Genomic DNA, 20,055 nt, shown 5'->3' on the forward strand with positions numbered 1-20,055 from the left:
CCTACGTTATACTTCAGTTAGGTATGGATCTCCATTAGGAGCAACAACAACAATAACAATCCAGTAAACTCCTATAAGTGGAGTCTGGGGAGGATAGAGTGTACGCAGACCTTACCCCAAGAAGTAAAGAGGCAGTTTCCCATAGATGAATCTCCATTAGGAGCATAGGAAAATATAAAACGATTTAACACTAATATGAATAATCTTAATATTTTGTACAGTAAATGAGTATTTATTTTTATCCTATTCCATGTATTAGTATTAAATGAGATGTGAGCTGTTGTTGGGAATTTTGAATTAGGCTTGGAAGACACGCACCCAAAAAAGGAAAAGCATATGCCTAAGTTGACTAATTAAAACACCTTGCTTCCCAAGTTTTCCCACCTCTTCCACCTCCAAAGCTCTCTACTCTTCCTATATATAAACCGAATCCATCACCATTTCTACAACCAATTCAACCATTTTTAAGCTCACAAAAAACTCAACCAAAAATGAAGAGAGAAGGTCGCCAACATGGTATGGTTCGTACTTACCCAATTTTACCTTCCCCTTGGAACCCAAAACCCGAGCCCAGGTACATCAACAAGTCCAATTCACCACCAACCGCTGGGCTTTTCACAAAGGTTTCAACTAAGCCCTGTAACCATTCCAAGTTCACAGGCAAGTGCGGTAGGCCCAGATGCAACAGCTGCCATATTCACCCAGCTGGAAAATCCAAGGATAAAACTAAAGGAACTCAAAAATTAAAGGGACGTGGCGACGTTGTTTCGAATTATAGGTTGATTACTTGGAGAGTTGTTGATTCCAGACCTGGGTTGAATTTTTCTGGGTTTTCGGCTACTGGATTAATGGATCATTTGGATAGTGATTATTCTTATTACATGGATCATGATGATGATCATGGAATTTACTATGATGCCCCTGATGAAGGTTATTTTAACGAGGAAATTGGATCAGAATTGGTAGTTGACTCCAATTGTTCAACACCTGGTGTTGAGATTGAGGAAATTGATGATGAAGAAGAAAGAATGAGTTTCTGTGAGGTGGGATTTGTGTGGGAAAAGGTTGAAGAAGATGGAGATTGGTGTGTGGTGGAAGAAATGTAAAAATTGGGTGCGTTCAATTGTATTTGTATTTAATATTGTGACCTTTCAATTATATTTACTGTTAAAAAAAATGTTCCATTTCTGTAATTGTCAAATAAATTGGAATATATTGCATACAAATTTGAGATGGCATTAGTTTGTGCTGAAGCTGCAGTTTTTAATTTGTCAGTATGCTTTCAACCTAATAGTTAGTGTTTAAAAGGAAAATTTGATGGTTCAGATTCAGTTCACGGGGAATATGAGCATATTCTAAATTCTTTTACGCCAAAAAGATGATGGTTTCGTATAAGTTAGTGATTGTCCACTACTCCTTTTTTATTGTTATCCTTTTAGATGCACCGAACAACCGACTCATTGCTTCGTTAGAGAGTTTACATTGCGTTTCTGTTTTGTGCTTCAACTATGGACTTAAAAACAATATTGATCAACAAATAAGACTTAAAAAACAATATTGATAATATTGATCAGATAACTATGTTCTTGAGATCCTTCAAATATTGTCAGATGCTTGTTTGATCCTTCAAAATAGTGCATAAGAATCCAACACGTAAGTAGCGACATTTTTCGAAAGACCAAACAATATATTTGGTATTGGGCCGGTCGTCTCATGAGTTACCGCTCCGTTTTTCTCATTTCTGCTTCTATTTGCTTTAATTATCGATTTTATATGTGATCGGGTTGGTTGAATCGGGTTCGGAAAGGTTCTGAGAAGTTTGAGATACTTAGTCTCTTTTAGGAAAGCCTAAGTTGGAAAAGTCAACCGGATGTTGACTTATGTGTTAGAGGGCTCGGATGTGAGTTCCGATGGTTCGGATAGCTTCGGGAGATGATTTGGGACTTAAGAGTGTGATCGGAATGTATTTTGAAGGTCCGGAGTAGAATTAGGCTTGAATTGGCGAAATTGAGTTTTTGGCGTTGTCGGGTTGATACGTGAGATTTTGATATAGGGGTCGGAATGGAATTCCGGAAGTTGCAGAGCTTTGTTATTTCATTTGGGATGTGTGTGCAAAATTTCAGGTCATTCGGACGTGGTTTAGTATACTTTTTGATCAAAAGCGGAATGCGGAAGATTTTAGAACCTTAGGCTTGAATTCGATGCGTTTTGGTGGTTTTGATGTTGTTTGAGGTGTTTTGAAGGTTGGTACAAGTTTGAATGAGGTTACGGGATGTGTTTGTGTTTTTGGTTGAGGTCCCGGGGGGCCTCGGCGTGATTTCGGATGGTTGACGGAGAGTTTGAGATTTTATGAAGCTGCAGATTTTTTTTCTGCTTTTGGTATTCCGCACCTGCAGAAAGGGAGCCGCAGGTGCGAGGGCGCATATGCGAGGAAGGAGCCACAGAAGCGAAAAGGTGCTAGGGAGGCAGAAACCGCAGATGCGGTTGGAGGACCGCACCTGCGATGGCGCAGGTGCAGATATGGGATCGCAGATGCGGGAAATACGGAATTAAGTGAGGACCGCAGATGCGGTGAAATGACCGCAGATGCGGAAATATCTCGACAGAACATATAAGTTATTTCCTTCGCGATTTTCAGAGGGTTTTCTCACTTTTTAACACGAATTTGAGAGCTTTGGGCGATTCTGAAGAGAAAATTCAAGGAGAACTCATTGAGGTAAGAATTTTGGACTTAAAAACTCGATTCTATGGTATTAATGCACGGATTAGAGCTGTAATTAAAGGTAAAATTTGAGAAACTAGGGCTTAGAAACCTAGGCCGTTGATTGAGGATTTGGAAGACCATTTGTAGTCGGATTTTGGAACTTTTTATATGTATGAACTCGTGGGGAGATAAGGAATCTAATGATGTTAATTTTATCGAATTCCGAGACGTGGGCCTGGGGGTCGGATTTTGGTAATTTTGGGAATTGTGAAGTTTTTCGATTATTTTCGAGTGGGCTTCGTCCCTTTAACATAAATTAATGGCTACGTTCTGATTTTGGTAGATTCCGAGCATCCGGAGATCGATTCGAAGGGCAAGGGCATTGCGAGCTAAACCTCGGGCCGGATTGAGGTGAGTAATGATTTTAAATGCTGTCCTGAGGGTATGAAACACCGGAATTTCACAGCGTTCGGCTATGTTGAGGTGGGACATACGCTAGTTGACGAGCGTGGGGTCGTGCACTATTGGGGATTGTGACTTAGTCCATCCCGAATGACTATTTTACTGCGTATTTGACAGTTAATTGTTTGATATTATTATATTTTGGGCTAAATGGCATATGTGGGCTTCGTGCCAACTGTTTGAACCCTTAGGGGATTTTAAATGATTATTTCCTCACTGTTTGATTTCATACTGGTGCTCAGTCATGCTATATTTTCACTATTTTAAAAACTCAGCTATGTTATTCTGTTTTAAACACATTAAATGATATTTCAAAGATATTTGAGCTGAGCTTCATATTTTAGTGTTGCCCGAGGGGCTTAGGAGATTCTGACCGAGTAAGGCCGAGGGCCTGTGTTGTGAGGATACTTTTGGGTCGGGCTGCACGTCGCAGCAGTGATATACTGATTATGATAATGAGGTTGAGGGCCTGAGATTGTACGCCACGAGGCGGCTTGTGATTGATATGAGGTCGAGAGCCTATTTATGATACCACGAGGTGGCTTGATATTGCGCTTGGGCCGTAAGGGGCCCCTCCCGGAGTCTGTACACCCCCAGTGAGCGCGGGTACCCATTGTGATATGAGATATAGGCCGAGGGGCTGGTATTGTTCTGTGATATTGCCCGAGGGCTGATGCTGTTGTTACTGTGCCCGAGGGCAGTTCTTATGTGTTTACCTTTTCTAGTTGTTTTTTCTCTATATTGTTTGACTGTTTTAAAAAGGTGTTATGAGATTTCACTGCTTAATTATATTTACTGATTTTGTTATGCCTCTTATAGCTTAATGTTGTGTGTAACGTGATTTTATATCGCTCAGTCTTTATTTATTTTTAACTCATTGAGTTGGAGTACTCATTTTACTCCCTGCACCCCTGTGTGCAGATTCGGGCGCTACAGGTCCTGCTATTGAGGGTTGATAGTTCCAGCAGATCTTCGGAGATTTACTAGGTAGTTGCTTGGCGATTCGCAGCCCAGTGCATTCTCTCTCTATCTTAGTTCTTTTTTTTGATTCAGTCATGTAGTAGTGGACTAGACTTTCAGACTTGTAGTATTGTTTTAGATGCTCATGACTGGTGACTCCCCGATATCGGGCTGTGTTAGTTTTTTTTAATTTTCGCAAGTTAAACTGTTAAATGCTTATTTTGGGATTTTATTTTTGATGAAAGACTTAGTAGTTATTATTTTAATTGCTTAAAGTGAATTGGAAGTGTGTCGGCTGGCCTTGTCTTCACGAGAGGCGTCATCACGACCAGGTTGGGTTCAGGGTCGTGACAGGCATGTAACATGGAATACTCTTCATCCGTTCATCGCATCAATATATAGTGGGCGTCTGGACATAAGAGTTGTAAAAATCCGAAAAAGGTGGAAAAAAATTCAAGTGAAAATGGTATTTGAAAATTAGAGTTGTGTTTGGACGTGAATATAATTTTGGATTGTTTTTGAATTTTATTAATGATCTGAGTGAAAATTTTGGAAAACAACCTTTTAGAGTTTTTCAAATTTTTGAAAAGTTCCAAAATTCATCTTCAAACGAAAATTGAAAATTTTATGGCTAAACATTGATTTCGAAAAAAACTAAAAAAATTTCGAAAAAAAGGAAAAAAAAATTCATGGCCAAACGGGCTCATAATCAATGCTTGTGACTTCGATTTTCACTATTCCCCATCATCTTGTTTATATGTCAGTCAGACACACGGATAATGTTCTACCTTAGTAGATACTGGATGTACGCACAGTACCATACATATGCTTATATGGTCACAGCAGGACAATATTTAAGCCTTGCTTTATAATTTGACTAAAAATGTTATACTACCTAAATTGAGCTGGTTTTGTATTTCACAACGTAATCGTTGTCCCTTCAAAATTTACGATCTTGAAGGGTAAATACTAGACACCGCATTTTCAGGCTGGAAGCTCAGTCCAGGACTCAGGATTACAACTCTTTCTAAACCATAACACATGCCTCTAGATAGCTTTTATACAAGATTTAGAGTTGAGGAGATATACACCTCCCCATCTGATCAGGACCAAGCATTTCTAAAAAAAAATCACTACTCTTTGTAAGGAATGAAAATTTTATAGGTTTTCAACTAGTCTTCTTTCTTGGATTCTTGCATGAGTCATTCTTGGTCAAAGATGCAGAAGTTGGCTTTGAGACTAAGCCTTGCTTTGAGCTTGGATATGGCATTCTTCTAAGCTTGGGCAATTGTGCAGCTGGAGTCTGCACAAAAATAAACCATATGAAAATGCTGCTACCAAGAATATATAGTAGGAGAAAATCGCGGAGAAGGATGCTGATCACAATAATCAGTTCAGTGTCGAGACTGTCATTCATCGTGAAGCCTAGTTGATTTATATCATCACGAAAAAAGTGGGGACAAAAGTAGCTTTTAATAATAACTGAATAATGAAGGAATAATACAATGTAGTGGTACCTTTTTTGTGGGATCTATTGCTGTTTCTCTTTCCTTGTAGAACTCAGGCAGGGGGCGAGCTTTGAAGCAAAAGCTTTGCCGAAGTTTCCTGAACTCCGATTCTGCTTTCTCCTGCAAGCAACATTGCATTGTTTGTTGATACGAATTTGACTTTATATTGATCATTTGCAATTTAAGATGACACTCCAATGTTAGAAATTTTGGTAAGAAAAAATATTGCAGAATATGAAAAGAGCGGATTAAAGGTGTGTAACTTTGTCTCTTTCCATTAAGCATTTTCAGGTGAAAAAAAGAAGTACCAAATCCAATTTGTATTTGTAAGCCATTAGCATGAGTAACAGATGCTAAAGATGGTTTAGATGTGTTTTATAAAGAAACTGAATCATGTGTATATAAAGATAGTAGTTTTCTTCCACTTAAACATCTTATTCCAATATTTGACTCCAAAGCGAAGAATAGAAAAGATGATGCTAAGCATGTGCATATGTATAACTAATGTTAGAAACTTTAATTTACACTATACAGCAACCTTTCCTTGTTATTATTAGAAATCATAAGAAGAAAAATGGAGGAAAAGAATAGGAAATGTCAACTCCCAAATTGACTACAAGTGAAAAGACCAGAAGTGGCTCTGTAACGATTTCTACCGAAATGTTCAGGGTGGAAGTAACCCTTTCTCGACCCAACTCCTCCAAAATCTTTGCTCCTTTCTTGGATAAAACCAAACCGATTGCATTAGTACAAAGACAATCACACCCCTTACAGCATTCAAAAGTTTTAAACAGAACTTTTCATAAGAAAGAATTTTGCAGCAAAGTATAATTTAGCATGATCATAAACATGAGAAGGTTAAGAAGTCTTAGATTGCTCATTTCTGTATGCTTAACTTGGCAAAGGTAAGGCACTTTTCTTTTTTATAGGACAAGATACAATTGTTTGGATTAACTGACAGTCTTTTCTTAGTAGTATTAAATAATTATTCTTTCAATAATTTTTCATGTAATATTAAAAAAAAATATTAATCCAATATTAAAAAACTGAAAAGGAATTATTAAATCCTTACCCTAAAATCTTGAGCTTAACCACTTTAATTCTGCATAGTATAGCCAAAAAGATTTTGAACTTATATTATGATCTCATTCCTAAGTAAAGTTGGGTCAAAGTTCACACACTACTTTTCTTTGTTTTCGTTGTTCAGAAAATAGGAGGTGCAGAATTCATGGTACAGACAAACATTATACAAGCCATAGGGGAAGCATTGGTGTCAAACCTTTAATGTCGTTTGTGGTTGGACTTTCTTTACCTCCTTGGCATTGAATTTCTCTTCAAGCTTCTGAAAATATTTGCAGAAGTACAAGATATATGAGAACATTGGAGTTTTCATAATGCAAAGGGAGATAACCCACATAAAAATCCTACTATAAATCTAAAAATTACACTCGCCTGTTTCCTTTGTGCAGCTCTTTCTTCTGTCCTCAAGTGGAAAGGAGTGGATGAAGTTGGTGATTGTAATTTGTTTCGGTAGGCCGTGAAAGACTTGGAACTGAACAGGGAAAACCAACGGTAAGAGAGATCCAACAGTGGCACGATTTTACACTAAATAACTCAAATTGGAAACTTGCAGAAAGAAGAAAATTACTGTTATGGTGCATGATGAATTGACACCAATATATTCTCTCGTTGACAAAAATGAAACTATTCATGTGTGAAGATAATTAAGTTCAAGTGGTAAAAAGTTGTCTCTCAGATTGTCTCCTGTTCCTAGAGAATCATTGAAACTGTATTCACTAAAATCCAACTGTTTTGAAATATGGCAAAACCTGGTTACTTAAGAGGAACCTCCAACTAGCAGTTTTAAAATGTTAAGAGAATATTATTCTACTACGATTCATTTCAATATACAAATGATTATACTACTCTTGTTGAATTGAGGGTCATGATTTGATAGACACTTACACAGAGGACAAAATGTTCCACTTAGGCCCAGTTGTTTTACTTCCTGAAGCTGACGGATGAATTGGTGTTTTGATCCTGTAGATTAGAAGGCACAAGGATTGGAGGGTGAAGGTGGGAAAATCAAAGAACCATGTTAGTGCCTCAGAAAGCTTGTATACAGTTTTAATAGGACAATATATGGAAATGCACCTTCTACTTTCTGAAGATGGCGTTGTCATGGGACGACTTGATTCACCATTTGATGTTGCCTGTAGTTGAAAAGATAAGTAAATTTCAGAGATTCCTAGAATATTATCAGAATTAGCATTTTTATAAAGAAGTTTAAATGAGAGGAGTAAATTGACATTTACCATGGGAGTCTTGAGAGGAGTTGCACACTTCTTAGATGCCGCGCCGGTGCTAGGAGCGATCTTTGAACTATCCTTCTTGAAAGGGGGAGGTGGAGGAGGTATTTTATTAGACTCTTTCGCAGCAGTAAGATTGATCAGTTTGCTTAAGGATTTTGGGGTTGATCTCATTTCATTCTTTAGGTCTAAAGCGGAATTTCTTGTGATTGGAGTGAAACTGTTTTCTTTATCGACATCAAGAGGAATGTCATGCCTCGCAGGTGAAGGTGGGACCCTAAATTTTCTAGAATAAACAGATGATTTAAATGAAGAAAAAGCAGACTTTTTCTTGCTCGTCACTGATGCAGCATCATCGTCATCTCGTTTAGAGCTGGAGCTCTGCTGAATCAGATAAGATAAATCAGTTCAATATAGTATTCAAAATCAATATATCGATCAATCAATAGGGCTTAATCACAAACTAATTGGGGTCATCTATATAAATTCACTCATACTTGTACTATTTTTACACTCACCATCAACCTTTAATAACTAACTATGCATTTCACAAAGGCAAAATTCCTATAGTATTGGCATATTTTAGAAATCCAATAGGCCAAAGGACTGTAAAGAACACATATTTACCTTCATCTTCAGCAAAGGTTTCTCAGTATGAGATGTTTGACTAATCTCAATTAGGCCTTAATTACAAACTAATTAGGGTCATCTATATAAATTCTCTCATAGTTGAGCTACTTTTCCACTAACCATCAACCTTTAATCCGTATTTGGGACTAACTATGCTTTTCACAAAGCCAAAATTTCCAATAGTATTGGCATCGTGGGCGAAGCTACACTATGGTAATGGTGGTCAATTGACCACCCTTCATCGGAAAATTACACTGCGTATATAGGTAAAATATTAGGTTTTAGACGTATATAACATATATTGAACACTCTTTGTCATGGAATTTTTTTACTTCTTTCAAGTTTGAACGCCCTAAGGAAAATTTCTGGCTTCGCCACTGATTGGCAAATATTAGAAATCCAAATTGAGGCCAAAGACTGTAAAGAATTCATATTTACCTTTGTTTTCAGCAAAGGCTTCTCCGTGTGAGATGTTTCACTAATCTCAGACCCTGGAATTGTTTCTTGATTCTCTCCATTCTCAATCTGGTTTGATGGTTCTGTCTCCATAGCTTCAGGTGTACCAGGTCCCTCCACTGGGACCTCATTTTCTCTCTCCTCCACGTCAGCAACTCCTTCACCAACTAATACTGAAGCAGTAACTATGGAATCTGTTACTAAATCAGGAGCTGAATTTTGGGTGATTTCAGAATTAGGGTTTTCTTCATTGGCTTTTTCAAGCAAAGCTGCAGCCTTTTGAGCAGCAATTTTCTTGTAATGAGCTTCAAAAAAAGCTTTTTTCTGGGCAACAGAACCTGGTTTAGCATACCTCTCAGCTTCCTCTACATATTTTTTGTGAGAAAAAGTTGACCATTTATCCCAATCCAATGATTCTGACATAAATCTACCAAAAGAAATTGATTCCCCGAGTGCATGCACAGAGTTCCCCTGTATATACAAATCCTCACTCAATTCCATGCCCAAAATTTTCAAGAAGTTAAATTTTGAGAGTCTTGAAAAATAAATAGTGGGTATTTAACTATAGTACCTGTTTTGCTTCGTTGGGTATAGGAGAAGCATAAGAGAAAGCATGCATAAGACAAGCTGAATCTGCCATCGTATCAGTCTGCAACAAAAAAACAGGAGAACAAGAATGGAACCTGAAAAATCTAGAGAATTATTATTTTACCGTTATTTAAATTGTTTTTTTTATGGCATGTAATCTCTCTCTCTCAGAATTTAAATTTGAAATTCAAATGAAAAAGGGGGATAAAAGAATAAGATACACGTTGTTTGAAGAAAGGCCACTCGTAGAGTAAGAGTAGAAGACAAGAAGCTAAAAAGGTGTCATTTTTTAAATTTGGCTAAGTGCTTGGGGTTCTGGAATTCTGGGGTTTCTTTTTCAGACTTTGGCTAAGACTTTTATTTTTAGTATATTTTTCAATTGGAGGGTTGGACCCACATTGTTTGAACTCAATCCCAATCTCTAACGTTCAGATTTTGTTTTATCTACTATCCCATGATCACATTTTATGCTGCGACCAAGAATTTGAAATTTATAGGTCCGAGCTTTTAGTTCTTTAACTTAATGAGTTTTAGGCCAAATCGTAATTCGAATATTAGCTCATTTTATGTGATATTATTTGACTAGAGAATATAGAGTTTTACAAAAATTAAATATGCAAGATATTAGTAATTTTCTCTAATAAACCAATAACAACAACAACAACAACAATAACAAATTCAGTGTAATCTCACAAGTGACGTCTGGGAGGGCAGTGTGTACGTAGACCTTACCCCCACCTTGAAGGTAGAGAGTATGTTTCCGAACCCTCGGCTCACGAAAGACAAGAAAAAACAATAGCAATAATTTTCTCTAATAAATAATTAAGTAAAAAATGCTAATATAAACGTTAGGATCAAAAATAATTTTCAAATACACAAAGACATATCAACTATTAAAAAAAGTACAAGAGTGCTTTATCACGTAAAATGAACTGATACGACTATTTATTTTGAAAAGGCATATCATTGCTTGATCATGATGTCAAAAGTCAATGTTTGGTAAATCCTACAAATCTTTTGCTTAATTTAGATAATATCCCAAATTTGTAGGACTGAGGAAATTTGATTAAAATAGCTGGACTGGATTTAATTTCTCGTTTTACTAATATTTGTACTAATTCAACAGCATTAATTCCAGTCTTCTACGCCAATTTATTTCCAAATGATGCAATCAGATTCTACAAATTTGCTGCTTCGTTTTCATTGGTAGGAGAATTATTTTACGTATTTCTTGAAGCAACAGACTTGGAATGCAAAAGATGCAAAGGCCAACTACCATTTGTTATAACGTTGTTTTTTCCAAAGTAAAATTTGAGTAGCTGTTTAACTTTAGGAAACCACAACAAAAGAGCTATATAAAAAAGCTAAATAAATCTTAATCAGCTAATAACACTCTAATTATGTGCTTTAGCAAATTGAGAACAAAGGGATAATTTAGGGAGGCCGCCACAATTATTTAGCTTTTCTGTAGTAATTTTGGATAAAATACCTTTAATATTTAGCTTCTGTAGTATTTTATTTCTTTTTCTTTTTTGTCACCTATAACGCCACCTTTCAAATCATATGTCTGCCACCGATTGAGACAGTGTCTGAAAATATATTTTTCTAGCTGACACATTTTGTATTATGTATAATTTATTATAAAATTGACTAATTTTATGCTGAAATAAATTTTACTGCAACTTTCATCTTATATCCGAATTTGACCTGGTAATGTGAGTGGTTCACACAAACCGAGTTAATAGATTGATAAGTGTTGGATTTTTTATATTTAATATATTAAATACATAAAAAAGGGTGAATGGCAAATGGAGGGAAATAAAATTTTTGAGTGAAATTTTAAGTTTCCCCTCTTGATAAATGGACATTATCCCATATTGGAAGAGGAAGAAGTTTTTTATGGGTATATAAGCAATTACTCTTCTTCTAGCTCATAAAAAGTTGAGAAGAAGGCAAGCCTCGCGCCGTCGTCGTCACTCGCTCGGCTCGGCTTCGGATTTGGTCAAATGATTGATTGATTAACTTTTTGGACCAAATTTATTTGTTAATAGTAAAATATTAACAGAAATGTAATTAAATATTTGTTTTAATAACAAAATATTATTATTAATATTAAATCCTCCAATCCGTATTTTCTGTTTTGGTACAGAAAATTAACTACCCTCTTCAATTTTTCCTCTTTATTGTTGAGTAAATAGCCATTTATGTAATGACATTTATGCTGTGGCCGTTTTGCATAAACAACCATTCTGAAGAGTTGCACCTCTTCAGATTTCAGCCTAACTTTGGCTATAAATATAAGGCTATTCTGCTCAGAATTTCCATACGATTTTCTGAGTTTCTCCTCCTTCTTCTGCATACTTTTAGCATCAAACAAAGCAACAGTAAGTGTGATTTGCTACCGAACTTTGTGTTCGCTGAAACACTGGGGTTTGAAGTACCACTACACCAGTGTGTAATTCGTTCTATCCTGGGAGGAAATAATCCATAACATTGTGTACTAGGAGGGAATTAAATTCCTTAAGGAAACACTGTGAATTCAGTGGGCTCGAATTGGTTTTATGTTATTTCGTTGTTCATTTCTGTTTATGTTCATTTATATTTCCAGAATTATCTTAAATACAGTATACTAACAAGCTTAAGTAATTTAATCTATTTTCTATATTTGTACTCGCTGTTTCTGGAGAGTAAAACCTTTGTGGTTTTGTACTCTATTAAAATCTATAACGTTTGTGTCATTCTTTTACAGAAATGACTAATGATAAATGTGAACCAAGTTGTTCCAATGGTGACTGCCAATGCCTCAACGAGCCGAACAACACCGGCAGCATTGGCACTAGTGGAGAAACCCGAAAAATTTTCCGGGATTGATTTCAAGCGATGGCAGCAAAAGATGTTCTTCTATTTGACTACTCTAAGTCTCCAGAAATTCATCAAGGAAGATGTTCCTGTGCTATCCGATGAAACTCCAGAAACTAAACGTTTTCTCATGATTGAGGCGTGGAAGCATTCAGATTTTTTGTGCAAGAATTATATTCTAAGCGGGCTGGAGGATGCTTTGAATAACGTCTACAGTGACGTGGAAACGTCAAAAGAACTGTGGACTGCGCTTGAAAAGAAATACAAAACGGAAGATGCCGGGTTGAAGAAGTTCGTTGCTGCAAAGTTTTTGGACTACAAAATGGTGGATAGCAAGTCTGTTATTACCCAAGTCCAGTAATTGCAAGTGATTATTCACGATCTCCTTGCTGAAGGTATAAATCAAATTAATATTGATGTTGAAAGTAGTAATCTTAGTATTTTTACTAACAGAAATTTTATTGAAGGTCTTGTCATCAATGAAGCATTTCAAGTAGCAGCGATGATTGAGAAGTTGCCTCCTTTGTGGAAGGACTTCAAAACTACTTGAAACACAAACGCAAGGAGATGTCCCTTGAAGATCTCATTGTTCGATTGAGAATCGAAGAGGACATCAAAGCTGCTGAAAAGAGAGGCCGTGGAAACTCAACAATAATAGGAGCAAATATTGTTGAAGAGAACAAAAAGAGGAAGAAGGCTTTTGGACCGAAATACAACTCAAGCAAGAAGCGGTTCAGTGGAAACTGCTACAACTGTGGAAAAATCGGACACAAATCTACGGAGTGTCGTGCTCCGAAGAAAGACAAGAAGAAGGGTCAAGCAAACATGGTTGAAAAGCATGATGATGTTGATGAATTATGTGCCATGCTTTCCGAATGCAACTTGGTGGGCAATCCTAAAGAGTGGTGGATTGATTCTGGAGCCACTCGCCATGTTTGTGCTGTTAAAGAAGGTTTTTCTACTTATGCTCTTGTTGGACCCGATGAGACGATTTCTATGGGAAATGCTTCAAAGGCCAAGATTGAATGATGTGGGAAGATATTTCTAAAAATGACTTCCGGCAAAGTGGTGACTCTGAACAACGTCCTTCATGTTCCCGAGATTAGGAAGAATTTAGTCTCTGCTGGACTTCTTGTTAACAATGGTTTTAAATGTGTTTTTGTTTCCGATAAGGTTGTAATAAGTAAGAACGAAATGTTTGTAGGAAAAGGTTACCTCACTAAGGGCCTTTTCTAGCTGAATGTAATGGTTGTTGAAAATAATAATAAAATTTCATCTTCGTCTTACTTACTTGAGTCAAATGAATTATAGCATATATGTTTGGGTCATGTCAATTATAAAACCTTGCGAAAAATGATTAATTTGGAAGTATTGCCTAAGTTTGAATGTGAAAAATCAAAATGTCAAGTATGTGTGGAATCTAAGTATGTTAAACATCCTTATAAGTCAGTTGAAAGGAATTCAAATCCTTTAGACTTAATTCCACAGATATTTGTGACATGAAGTCAATGCCATCTCGCGTGGAAAGAAGTATTTCATAGCTTTTATTGACGATAGTACTCGATATTGCTATGTTTACTAACTTAACAGTAAAGATGAAGCAATAGACGCATTCAAGCAATACAAAAATGAAGTTGAAACGCAACTTAACAAGAAAATCAAAACGATAAGAAGTGATAGGGGTGGTGAATATGAATCTCCTTTTGAACAAATATGTTTAGAATATGGAATTATTCATCAAACAACGGCCCCTTACACGCCCCAATCCAATGGGATTGCAAAAAGAAAGAATCGTTCATTAAAGGAGATGATGAATGCATTATTGATAAGTTCTGGTTTGCCACAGAACTTATGGAGGGAAGCCGTTCTTACGGCTAGCCGAATACTAAATCGAGTACCCCATAGCAAAACACAATCCATTCCATATGAAAAATGGAAAGGAAGGAAGCCCAACTTGAATTATTTTAAAGTGTGGCGGTGTTTGGCAAAAGTGCAAGTTCCTAAACCCAAAAGGGTAAAAATAGGACCGAAAATCGTTGATTGTGTTTTCATAGGATATGCGACTAATAGTAAAGCATATCGATTTCTTGTTCATAAATTAGAAAATCCCGACATTCATAATAATACGTTATAGAATCAGATAATGCTGAGTTCTTTGAAAATATATATCCGTATAAAAAGGAATGTGAGTCGATTGGTGAAGGATCTAAACGACCTCGGGAAGAAACAAAAGAAAGTACACTTAACCAGGAGGATCCAAGACGTAGTAAACATCAAAGAACGTCTACTTCATTTGGACCAGATTTTGTGACTTTCTTATTGGAAAATGAGCCTCAAACAGTTAAAGAAGTTATGTCTTCATCGGAATCATTGTTTTGGAAAGAGGCAGTCAATAGTGAAATAGAATCCATACCAAATAACCATACATGGGAATTGGTTGATCTTCCTCCTGGAAATAAACCGCTGGGCTCTAAATGGATCTTTAAGAGGAAGATGAAAGATGATGGCACTATTGACAAATTTAAGGCAAGACTTGTGGTAAATGGGTATAGACAACGAGAAGGTCTTGGCTATTTCGATACATACTCTCCAGTTACAAGAATTAAGTCCATACGAACGTTAGTAGCATTACCTGCAGTTTATGGTCTTGAAATTCATCAAATGTATGTTAAAACAGCCTTCTTAAATGGAGAGTTGGAGGAAGAAATCTACATGGAACAACCTGAAGGGTTTGTGGTTCCAGGTAAAGAAAAAAAGGTCTGTAGACTTGTTAAGTCCCTTTACGGATTAAAACAAGCACCCAAACAATGACATACGAAATTTGACCAAACAATGTTGTCAAATGGGTTTAAGATAAATGAATGTGATAAATGTGTGTACATTAAAAATGTTCCAAATCACATAGTCATTGTTTGCTTATATGTGGATGATATGCTTATAATGAGTAATGACATTACCAACATAAATGCTACTAAGCGTATGCTAACTAGCAAGTTTGATATGAAAGACTTGGGAGTTGCTGATTTAATTCTGGGAAGTAAGATCCATAAGACTTCTCAAGGTCTGGCATTGTCACAATCTCATTATATTAAGACAGTACTTGAAAAATTCAAGCACTTGGGCTTTAAAGTTGGAAAGACTCCAATTGACGTGAATCTTGCATTAGCAAAGAACAAAGTCCAAAGCATATCACAATTGGATTATGCTCGTGTGTTGGGTTGCTTAATGTACATCATAAATTGTACACGACCAGATATAGCTTGTGCTATAAGCAAATTGAGTCGATATACGAGAAATCCAGGTCAATCTCATTGGATGGCCATGAAACGAGTTTTGGGATATTTAGTACATACCCAGGACTTTGCTTTGCACTACAGTAAATATCCTACGGTCATTGAGGGATACTGTGATGCAAATTGGATCACCGGATCAACTGATTCCAAGTCCACAAGTGGATATGTATTCACTATTGGTGGAGGAGCGGTATCTTGGAAGTCGTCCAAACAAACTTATATTGCCCGCTCTACAATGGAGGCTGAATTCATAGCCTTAGATAAAGCCGGTAAAGAAGCTGAATGGCTCCGGAATTTCTTGGAAGATATTCCATTTTGGCCCAAGCCGTTGGCACCAATATGCATACATTGCAATAGTCAAGCGGCAATTGGAAGGGTTGGGAGCGTTATGTATAACGGTAAATCTCGTCATATACGACGAAGACATAAAACCGTTAGACAATTACTCTCTAGAGGAATTACCACGATTGACTATGTAAAGTCAAGTGATAATGTGTCGGATCCACTTATAAAAGGCCTAACTAGAGAGGTAGTTGAGAAGTCATCAAGGGGAATGAGATTGTGGCTGAGAACAATTCATAGTGGCGGTAACTCTACCTAGAAGACTGGAGATCCCAAGATCTAGGTTCAAGGAGATCAAACGAAGTCATTAATGACGGTTCAACATTGTCGACTAAACTTTTGGTCCATTCTCGTGATGAGATAATGTTCAGTACCAAGGATAACGCATTAAGGATTTTTAATAATTTCTAAATTTGGTACGGGGTATATCAAATAGTGTATCTACGGGATGACACGTTTAGGAATCACCTATGTAAGTGTGAAGTGTTAGCCGCTTCAAGGAGAACTTTGTAAGGCCAGTTCTCTACGCACTTATGAAACCAGGCGGTGTTCATGGCTGAAACGAACACAACAATGAGAACCAAAGACGGTTAAGAGTTGGTTGTGTGACTTGTGGTTGTCTAGGTATACACCAAAGTTCGACGGTTCAAAGATATAAAATCTACCGATTGATTGAGTATATCCGACATAAGTTCACCACGGAAAGTTCAAAGGGAAACCTACTTATCCAGATGCAATTAATCCTTGCTCGCTAATCACACAATTTTTCATGCATACTTCCGTGATATAGCCATTCCCCATTCATGTGGGGGATTGTTGGGTTTTTTGTATTTAATATATTAAATACGTAAAAGAGGGTGACTGGGAAATGGAGGGAAATAAAATTTTTGAGTGAAATTTTAAGTTTCCCCCCTTGGCAAATGGACATTGTCCCATATTGGAAGATGAAGAGGTTTTTTATGCGTATATAAGCAATTGCTCTTCTTCTAGCTTTTTAAGAGTTGAGAAGAAGGCAAGCCTCGCGCCGTCTTTGTCGTCGCTCGCTCGGCTTCGGCTTCGGATTTGAATTTGGATTTGGATTTGCTCAAATGATCGATTGATTGATTAACTTTTTGGACCAAATTTATTTGTTAATAGTAAAATATTAACATAAATGTTATTAAATATTTGTTTTAATAACAGAATATTAATATTAAAATAAATATCAACATAAAATCCTCCAATCCGTTTTTTCTGTTTTGGTAACAGAAAATTAACTACCCTCTTCAATTTTTCCTCTTTATTTTCCCTCTTTATTGTTGAGTAAATAGCCATTTATGTAATCACATTTATGCTGTGGCCGTTTTGCCTAAACAGTCATTCTGAAGAGTTGCACCTCTTCAGATTTCAGCACAACTTTGGCTATAAATACAAGACTATTCTGCTTAGAATTTTCATACGATTTTCTGAGTTTATCCTCCTTCTTCTGCATACTTTTAGCATCAAACAAAGCAACAGTAAGTGTGATTTGCTACCGAACTTTGTGTTCACTGAAACACTGGGGTTAGAAGTACTACTACACCAGTGTGTAATTCGTTCTATCATGGGAGGAAATAATCCATAACCTTGGGTACTAGGAGGGGATTAAATTCCTTAAGGAAACACTGTGAATTCAGTGGGCTCGAATTGGTTTTCTGTTATTTCGTTGTTCATTTCTGTTTATGTTCATTTATATTTCCAGAATTATTTTACAAATACAGTATACTAACAATAAGTCCACCCAAAGCAAAACCAAGATTTTGAGTATATGGGTTCTAAAATCTAAGACATGATAAATATTGGGTTCGGAATAAATTATTTACATACATTAAACTAATTTTTTAAAACAAATACATGATTTGAGCCGTCTGATTTCCATTTGAATAGGTAAGACTGTTGAGTGATATCACTGGATATTGTGTAATTCAAGTAGAAGGAACAAAGACCAAAAACTACGTCCAATCACTATCACACTTCCTTTTACTGATACAGATTAAAGAAGACCTCGTTAGATGACAAAAGAAAATGGAAGAGGAAAGAACAAATTTCCCATTCCATGTCCACGGTGTCATTCTTGACCAAATTGAAAAAAGTCAAATTGTGGCTTTCTCATAATTAACTTGAGACGTGTTAAGGATATTATCCTTAAAGATATTTTATTTATACAAAAGTAAATGAAATAAACGTATTCTCCATAATTCAACAAACTTTTCTAGTTACAAACTGGAAGCAGAAGCAGTAGACAAGAGAATAACCTAGTAGAAAGTTTTTGAAAATCAATGTCTTTAGCTCTCCAAAACACCTAATATATAAGTAGAGGATTAACGGCTAGCTTTAGATTAAGAGCTAACTAATGGTTAGTTAAAGATTAATCACTAACGACTAAGTATAGTTAATATCAGAATCATCCTTTACTAAATTTGTACCGGCTAGTTTGAAAATTAATTATACTGGTTAGTTTTGACCACTTTAGGGTAAGGCAAATATAAGATAATAAAATTAATAAGCATAAGCAAAAATATCTTTTGGCAAAATGGGAGTTGGATCACCATAAGTAACAAAATAAAATTTAAAAAAGGCCAAATACATAGACAGGCCCTTAAAATTGCTACTATTTTTTACTTAGCCACTTTAACTGAATCTATTACCTAATAGACACTTTAACTGTGTACAAAATGTGCCAATTGAACACCTCCCTAATGATCTCTGACAAGAATAAAGCGCGTGACATTTACACTCGGCGATGTGGCAATAACACCGAACTAAAAGAGGACATGTGGCTGTTCTGATTTATTTAAATTTTTTCTTCCCATACTTTCTCTTTTTTCTCCGATTAGAACTCTCCATTCTTTTTAACGATTAAAACTCTCCATTAACAAACCTTCAAACTTATGCCTCCGGTTTGGAATCTGACAAAAAGAACTTTTTTGACAAAGTCGCGCGGTGATAGAGATATGAATGGAGTTTCACAAATTCAAACACGACCATCAATGGTGAGTCGCTGGACAGATCAACGGACTAGCACGACACCCGCAGTCATCAAGAGGTTTGTCTTAGTTGCAATGTAGCAATAGAAAGTTGCCGAAGACCGTTATACAAACCACCGAAAAGTCAAGAAGTCACCGAGATACAACCATCTTTTAAGGAGGAAGGATCTGGGTTTCCGAACAAAAATGAGGAACACAACAAAGACTAATTTAGCTCCAGCTGCAAATAAACTTAAAATACATACAAGGAAGTAAGTATAGAAGAAATTGTTTCTACTTTTGGTTGAGAGGGTTCTGATCTCTTACAAACGAATGATACTACGTAGTTATACCATTACAAACCAAAATATTTTGAATTTCAAAAATGGCATGCGTCTGTGATAACGCCAAACTATGCCTTATAAAAAGATACGCGGACGTTGCAAATATAATCTGAGTAATTCTGCCCAGCGTCGAATCACAGGGAATTAACCTATCAATTACTTTTGTCGGACTTACTAAATTCACAGAATCAATTTCCCCAAACTTTGTGATTAACAGTTGATGATATTTCTAACAACTAAAACTGAAAATAAATAAACAGCTAAAAATTAACTATGCTTGATTTGTAAACAATTGGAATAAGGTCTAAGGTAATGGATTCCCCCGTTGTGATTTTCTTGGTTGTATATGTCTTATAACTGTGACTTAGTTGTCTCTATCACTCATGAACTCTCCAGCTATCATAAATCTTTCTCAAGCAATTATGATAATTTACTAGACGCACTCTCTCAAGCTACGCTAGCTAGATTCACATTACAGTTCACTTAGATTGCACTCGAGGTATCGTTATCTCTAATCCAACCTCTAAACCCTCGGTTATGACTCTCGTCTATACTCCGAGAGTGATGTTGTTCAAACAACTACCTAAATATGCACTCTCTCTCAAGCATATACATA

At 36.4% G+C, this 20,055-nt stretch overlaps 2 protein-coding genes across 3 annotated transcripts; one reads left to right on the plus strand and one right to left on the minus strand.

Annotated features, from left to right (window-relative positions):
• Positions 1 to 358: 358 nt before the first annotated feature.
• On the plus strand, positions 359 to 1,253 carry LOC109220509. Its single transcript, XM_019384974.1, has one exon. It carries the CDS (start codon positions 492 to 494, stop codon positions 1,104 to 1,106), a length of 615 nt encoding a protein of 204 aa, XP_019240519.1. The 5' UTR covers positions 359 to 491; the 3' UTR covers positions 1,107 to 1,253.
• Positions 1,254 to 4,977: 3,724 nt separating this feature from the next.
• On the minus strand, positions 4,978 to 9,929 carry LOC109220510 (protein WVD2-like 7). 2 transcript variants are annotated; one of them, XM_019384975.1, is made up of 9 exons: positions 9,601 to 9,929; positions 9,012 to 9,500; positions 7,950 to 8,327; positions 7,789 to 7,847; positions 7,600 to 7,674; positions 7,087 to 7,186; positions 6,914 to 6,976; positions 5,644 to 5,754; positions 4,978 to 5,429 (listed from the first exon to the last, which is right to left on the minus strand). In XM_019384975.1, the coding sequence occupies exons 1-9, from the start codon at positions 9,667 to 9,669 to the stop codon at positions 5,295 to 5,297; spliced, it is 1,479 nt and encodes a 492-aa protein (XP_019240520.1). In that variant the 5' UTR covers positions 9,670 to 9,929; the 3' UTR covers positions 4,978 to 5,294. The 2 variants fall into 2 exon arrangements, with proteins under 2 accessions (XP_019240520.1, XP_019240521.1); XM_019384976.1 differs by having other exon boundaries at positions 7,950 to 8,324; positions 9,601 to 9,928.
• Positions 9,930 to 20,055: the final 10,126 nt, after the last annotated feature.

The sequence above is a fragment of the Nicotiana attenuata genome, unplaced genomic scaffold (genome assembly GCF_001879085.1).
Source record: "Nicotiana attenuata strain UT unplaced genomic scaffold, NIATTr2, whole genome shotgun sequence".
Classification (NCBI taxonomy): Eukaryota; Viridiplantae; Streptophyta; class Magnoliopsida; order Solanales; family Solanaceae; genus Nicotiana; species Nicotiana attenuata.

What these genes read in the sequence shown, in the direction of transcription:
- LOC109220509 (XM_019384974.1), top strand. Translation starts at nt 492, where the DNA reads ATGAAGAGAGAAGGTCGCCAACATGGTATGGTTCGTACTTACCCAATT.
- LOC109220510 (XM_019384975.1), bottom strand. Translation starts at nt 9,669, where the DNA reads ATGGCAGATTCAGCTTGTCTTATGCATGCTTTCTCTTATGCTTCTCCT. An exon ending in AGCCTTTGCTGAAAACAAAG is followed by an intron (nt 8,328 to 9,011) that starts GTAAATATGAAT and finishes TATCTGATTCAG; the next exon opens with CAGAGCTCCAGCTCTAAACG. An exon ending in CCATCTTCAGAAAGTAGAAG is followed by an intron (nt 7,675 to 7,788) that starts GTGCATTTCCAT and finishes TCTAATCTACAG; the next exon opens with GATCAAAACACCAATTCATC.